The 6861-nt window shown below is 50.3% G+C and overlaps 1 protein-coding gene across 1 annotated transcript in view; it reads left to right on the top strand.

Annotated features, from left to right (window-relative positions):
* The window catches only part of dnah2 (dynein, axonemal, heavy chain 2), a gene marked incomplete at both ends in the record, with an annotated part of 183797 nt that extends 177661 nt beyond the window's left edge, over window positions 1-6136 (top strand). The window contains 4 exons of the mRNA XM_080547388.1: window positions 1663-1839; window positions 5423-5497; window positions 5660-5810; window positions 5982-6136. Of these exons, the coding sequence (XP_080403514.1) occupies window positions 1663-1839; window positions 5423-5497; window positions 5660-5810; window positions 5982-6136 (558 nt within the window). The remainder of the gene's footprint in view (window positions 1-1662; window positions 1840-5422; window positions 5498-5659; window positions 5811-5981) is intronic.
* Window positions 6137-6861: the final 725 nt, after the last annotated feature.

Below are 6861 nucleotides of genomic sequence, written 5' to 3'. Positions count from 1 at the left end.
CCCTTATTATGTGGTGACTCTTGTCTGACACGCACACACACACACACACACACACACACACACCCACACACACACACAAATATAGCCTGTCCTCAATGACCCCCCTGAAGAAACTCACACACAGACATGCGCACACACGCACACAGCCACACACGCACACACACACACACACACACACACACACACACACACACATACACACACACACACACACTGTCCTGACTCTGACTCTGTCCTGACTCCATCCTACCGTCATTAGCACACTGCAGTCCTCTTTATATAACACACAGACCCCGGCCTGCCACAGACTGCACTGTGTGTATGATGGATGAAAGGAGCAGTGTGTGTGCGTGCGTGTGTGTGTGTGTGTCTCGGCCACTGGGTCATCAGGTGGAGTGTGCGTGGCCCTTGGTGACTAAACAAAGAGCACGTCTCAGGGTAATTGCAGTGTAATAAGCAGAGTAAACCTCCCCGGCTCTGCTCCAGTTGCTTTAAGAAGGCCTGTCTGTCTGTGCAGCGGAGGCCATTACAGCCAGGCCTGCTGCCCCCTGTCCAGAGCTGCTTTATGAGACCAGGACAGGACAGCCATTAAGACTGCAGCTCCAGCTGCGCTCCTCCACTCTGCTGCCCCCTCATTACTCTGTCTCTCTCTCTCTTTCTCTCTCTCTATCACTACCGCTGTCTTTCTCTCTCTTCCAATCCCCCCTTATCGCCCTCTCTCTCTCTATCTCCCTCTCCCAATCTCCTTTCTCTTCCCCTGTGTCTCTGTCCCTCGGTCTCCCCTCCCCTCCCCTCTGTCTTCTCACCTCTCCCTCCTCCTCCTCCTCTATCCCCATCTGATCCAACGACAACGATCAACAAACCCTCCTAGAACACTCTGTCCTCCTCCCTCCATCCCTCCATCCCTCCGTCTGTGTTCCCACTCATCCCCCTGGCACGGCAGACATGTCATTATTTCTGGACCCAGAGAAAAGTCATGGCTTTAATTTTGGGCCGGGCTGCTCTCCCTATCGTAGGCCATCTGTAACTGTTCTCTCCCCCCTGGTCGCCCCCGGGCCGGCGCAGACAAGGTCCAGGCAGATCGCTCACTCTGACACACGGAGATGCCCTCCGACAGGCTTTATGGATCACGCCGGGTCCTCCTCCGTCCCCCAGATTGACCATCCGTCTGTCCAGCCGTCACGTTCCCGGGAGGAAGTGAACTTTCTATTTCCCATCATGCCTTGTTCTGTCTTCCATCAAAGCAAGGCCATCCGTAGCTTCTGATCGGTATCTGGATGGGTTTGGGGGAAGCGGAAAGGAAGTGCTGTGAACCTGGACTAGTTAGTTAGAGATAATCAATTCACTCCAGATTGTTTGGGGGGGACTGTTACACTACAGCAGCCGTTTGAAAATGCTTTTCTGAACACATGCTTTGAACTGATGTCTTGTTCCAGATCTTCAGATCGGTATCCTCCAAATAGAATGTTGTGTAAATGATTGGTAACGGTGGCAGGGTTAAAAACAAAAGAAGGAGAAAATAGAGTGAAGGGAGCTGTTGTACTGCGGTGTAACTCACCAGTAAGAAGAGTGTATTTAACTGTAACTCTAGCTGCCCTTACTCTCTGTGTGACTGGGCTGGACTCTCTGCCCCCCCCCCCCCCCCACCCCACCCCCATGCAGGCCTACCCGTCCCTGAAGCCTCTGGCGTCGTGGACCAGGGACCTGTGCCAGCGTGTGGAGCAGTTTGCCCGCTGGGCAAAGACGGCCCACCCCCCCATCCTCTTCTGGCTGGCAGGGTTCACCTTCCCCACCGGCTTCCTCACCGCAGTGCTGCAGTCCTCCGCACGCACTCACAAGGTAGGAGCACAGTACTCACGCACGCACTCACAAGGTAGGAGCACAGTACTCACGCACGCACTCACAAGGTAGGAGCACAGTACTCACGCACGCGCGCAGACACACACACACACACACACACACACACACACACACATACACACACACACATACACACACACACAGACACTTATACTACACACACACACACACACACACAAACACATATAGACACACAGACACTTATACTACACACACACACACACACACACACACACACACACACACAGACACACATACATTTACATTTACATTTACATTTTTGGCATTTAGCAGACGCCTTATTCCAAAGCGACTTACAATCAATACATTTGAATACTAAGCATGTGAATCAGCAGGCCACCATTCGTTGCAGGAAGAGTACTCTAGCTCGGGCCCGGGGCCACTGATAGAAGGAAAAACCTTCTCCCTATTATCGCCATCTACTAAAACTTTTTTTTTATTTTTTATTTTTTATATTACTGGAGAAACTGAGAAACAGTACAAGGGGGGCAATAGAAGTTCTTAGGGACACAGTAGAGGGGAAAGCGGGTGTCTTTAGGAGACGTAGTGGTGAGGGTCAGAAGATGTCTCAGGAGGAGCAGTTAAGATGTAACCTGAAGAGATGGGTCTTCAGTCTACGACGGAAGATGGGTAGTGACTCTGCCGTTCTGACAGCCGTGGGGAGCTCATTCCACCAGCGGGGAGCCAGTGTTGTGAAGAGACGTGATCGGGCAGCCCGACTGCTGTGTAGAGGAGGTGGGGTCAGTCGGCCCAGCTGGACTATGAGGGGACCAGGACTCTGCTGCAGGCCGACCCCTCGCCTCTCAACGTGGTGCTGCTGCAGGAGATCCAGAGATACAACGCTCTGCTGTGTTCTCCGCACAGGATAGTCGGTTATCCAGGATCACTCCAAGGTTCTTGGCTGTCAGGGAGGGGGTTACAGTAGAGTTCTCCACTGTGATGGAGAAGTCTTGGAGAGGGCAGGCTTTCCCGGGGATGAAGAGGAGCTCAGTCTTGTTAAGATTGAGCTTGAGATGGTGGTCAGCCATCCAAGTTGAAATGTCAGCGAGACATGCTGAGATACGGGTTGCCACGTGTACATCAGACGGGGGAAAGGACAGGAAGAGTTGAGTGTCGTCTGCGTAGCTGTGGTAGGAGAGCCCATGTGAAGAGATTACCGAGCCAAGAGACTTGGGGCCCTATTATGCACTTCTTAACTTGCCGTCTTAAGTCTTAATTAAGACGCACCGCCAGGTTAAGACCTACCGCCACCCTTATTATGCGCTTCATACGCGCTACTGCTATTATGCAGGTGTCGCTAGGCGCCCACACATAAGACTTAAGACTCCCGTGCATATATTACTCATTGTGGGAGTGTTCATATGTTAATGAAGTGCGCTAGGCGCCCCTGCTATTATGCGATCTGACCGACTTCTTAAGAAGTGGGTCAGCGCGCATGCGCAAACCGCGGAGGCGCGCTCGTGTTTCAAAACGTGCATGAAGTCTAGCGCCTATGAACTGCATAATAGCATAGCGCTTATGACTTAACGCAGCCGGTTCTTAAAGGGAATGGCACCTGGCACGCTGATTGGGTTGATTGAGAAGACGCCCAAAACACACCCATGACTAATTTCTGGGCTTAGCGCCGGGTCTTAGGCGCCCACTACCGCACGCATAATAGCAAAGTGGCCTTGACCACGCCTCCACGTCTTAAGTTTAGATCTACCGCCTCGTCTTATTGCTTAAGACTTATGAAGTGCATAATAGGGCCCTTGGTGTAGAGGGAGAAGAGTAGGGGCCCTAGGACGGAACCCTGGGGAACTCCAGTGGAGAGGGTTCGTGGAGAAGATAGCGATTCTCTCCAGGTCACCTGGTAGGAGCGGCCCGCCAGGTAGGAAGAAAACCAGGAGTGTGCGGTGCCAGAGATGCCCAGGTCTGAGAGGATGGAGAGAAGGATCTGGTGATTGACTGTGTCGAAGGCAGCAGACAGGTCAAGGAGAATGAGAACAGAGGAGAGGGAGGAAGCTTGGGCAGAGTGGAGGGCTTCCGTGACAGCAAGGAGCGCAGTCTCAGTGGAATGCCCAGCCTTGAAGCCGGATTGGTGGGGGTCTAAGTGATCCATCTTCCGGAGATAGTCAGTCAGTTGTTTGGATGCCGCGCGTTCAAGGGTTTTGGAAGGGAAGGAGAGAAGGGATACAGGTCTGTAATTGTGGACAGATGATGGGTCAAGGGTAGGTTTCTTGAGGAGAGGCTTGACTCTGGCTATTTTGAAGGCCGCTGGGACAGATCCAGTGGATAGGGAGGAGTTGATTAGGGTGGTAAGGTAAGGAAGGATGTCGGCGGAAATGGATTGGAGAAGGGGGGAGGGGATGGGGTCAAGAGGGCATGTGGTTGCCCGCTTTGATGTGATAAGTGTGAGAATCTCATCGGCGGAGAGGGGGGAAAAAGATGACAATCCAGAGATCGAGTGTCGAGGGGAGAGTTTGGAAGGGGTGTTAGCATTGTTAGTGGGAACAGTGTTAGCATTGTTAGTGGGAGGAGGGAGCGGTGGGGGGAGAAAGGTGCTGCTGATGTCGTCCACCTTTTTTTCAAAGTAGGTGACAGTCATCGGCGGACAGGGAGGAAGGAGGAGGGGGAGGAGGTGGATTAAGGAGTGAAGAGAAAGTGGAAAACAGTTTTCTAGGATTAGAGGCAGAAGAATGTATTTTTGAATGATAGTAGGATGTTTTAGCAGCTGATGCCGAGGAGGCGTAGTTGGCAAGAAGAGAGTGACACTTATACTACACACACACACATTTTACTGCCCCCTGACAGTGCACTCAGCACACTCACCAAACCCAACCACTGAGGACACTGACAAACCCAACCACTGAGGACACTGACAAACCCAACCACTGAGGACACTGACAAACCCAACCACTGAGAACACTGACAAACCCAACCACTGAGGACACTGACAAACCCAACCACTGAGGACACTGACAAACCCAACCACTGAGAACACTGACAAACCCAACCACTGAGGACACTGACAAACCCAACCACTGAGAACACTGACAAACCACCAGTGCTGCTTTCAACCGTGCTTCCCCAAACACAAACCACAACCCCTCCACACCTCCGTCTCTCACCTGCCACAGCCAGAATACCATCCAGAATAATACCATCCTGCTCATGTTCACACTGACGTCTACATGAGGGGTCTTATGGGTGACTGCTGGTTAACACTAGAACAGCCATGGGGGGTCATTTGACCCTGTGAGTAAAGAAACAATTATATCTTTGCACTCGATCAAATTTCAGGACCCTCCTTTCATGACTTTTCCTAGATATGTGCGTTCTACCACCCTTACATGTTCAAAATCACATCAGGATAATCTAGTATAAAGCTATTTTGCTATTTGTTTCTGTGTAGGAAGCAGGATAATTTACAAGCGGCCAACTAGTGGCCGTTGTGTGCAAATAGCAACTTTCCATTGTAAAGAGGCGGCTCTTTTAGTAGGTAAGAAGGCAAGGCTGTTCTAGTGTTAAGAGGGTTGTGTGGCTGCTGTTCTCCCTCCAGGTGTCCATCGACACGTTATCCTGGGAGTTTATCGTGGCCACAGTGGATGACAACCAGCTCCTCTTCCCACCCAAGGTGAGTTCACAATGAATCGCTACATCGTCACCTCACATCTGTCCAGTCTTCTATTAATGAGTCTTTCTTCTACAGTAAGTCATTTTTTATTGATTAGATTTTTTTGATCCACCCCCACCTTCCCCCCTCTCCTCCGTCCCCCCTCCATCCTGCCCTCCCCAGGACGGAGTGTTTATCCGGGGGTTGTATCTGGAGGGGGCAGGCTGGGACAAGAAGAACTCGTGTCTGGTGGAGGCTGAGCCCATGCAGCTGGTGTGTCCCATCCCCACCATCCACTTCAGACCTGTGGAGAACCGCAAGAAGATGGCCAAGAGTGAGAGAGAAAACACCTCCCTCCCTTTCCCTCTCTCTCTCTCTCTCTGTTACTGTCTGTCAGTCATCTCTATGTCTGTACCCAGTACCTGTGATGTAACGTCTGTCCTGTGTGTGTGTGTGTGTGTGTGTGTGTGTGTGTGTGTGTGTGTGTGTGTGTGTGTGTGTTTAGGTATGTACTCCTGTCCATGCTACTACTTCCCTGTGCGTTCGGGAGGGGGGGGGCGTGCCTCCTTCGTGGTTGGGGTGGACCTCAAAGCTGGAGCTGTGCCTTTTGACCACTGGATCAAGAGAGGGACCGCTCTGCTTATGAGCCTGGACAACTAAAGGGCTTCAATACACAAACACACTCTCTCTCTCTCTCACACACACACAAATAAGTTGGCCATTTTATTTGCATATTCCTTGCAAATTATCTAACTGTTTTTAACCAACTAAAAATATTTAGCTAACTGAAATGATTCCTTGTCTTTATAAATGAATGTAAATAATTGTATTTGAAATTTGAAGATATTTTAATAAAATATGAATTTGTTTATTTGAAGAAAAGTTGTTGAGGTTGGATTTACAGGACTCTATCAAGGGGCTCCTCCTCTCCTCTCCTCTCCACTCTTCTCTTGTCAACCCTCCCTCAGACTTGTTATTATTCACTTCCTCCACCCCTGCATCACCCTTTCCAGACTGACTCCTTTCACCCTGTTGAAAGAGCTCTCCACAATAGAGTACATACAGTATGCTCCTCAACCAGCTCCAAACACACACACACACACACACACACACACACACACACACACACATCGAGGACCTTGAAGGACTAAGCATCCACTGTAAAACCATTAGCCCTTTTCTATCTTTCTGTTTAACATCTGGATCTAGTGAATGTCCATGTGTGTTAGTGTCTGCTGTGTGAGGTTGCATATACCTGTGTGTGTTTGTTTAAACTAAGATTGTAAGTATGATTTGAAAAGTGCTCAAATGTCTGATTATAATAATGTGTGTCAGGGTGGCAAACTATTATTTTTCTCTCACCCTATCTCTATCTCTTTTTATGG

Source organism: Nansenia antarctica (genome assembly GCF_963989245.1).
Source record: "Nansenia antarctica genome assembly, chromosome: 17".
Classification (NCBI taxonomy): domain Eukaryota; kingdom Metazoa; phylum Chordata; class Actinopteri; order Argentiniformes; family Microstomatidae; genus Nansenia; species Nansenia antarctica.
Note: the sequence above shows the minus strand (reverse complement) of the source record. Positions and strands in the feature narration are given on the sequence as shown.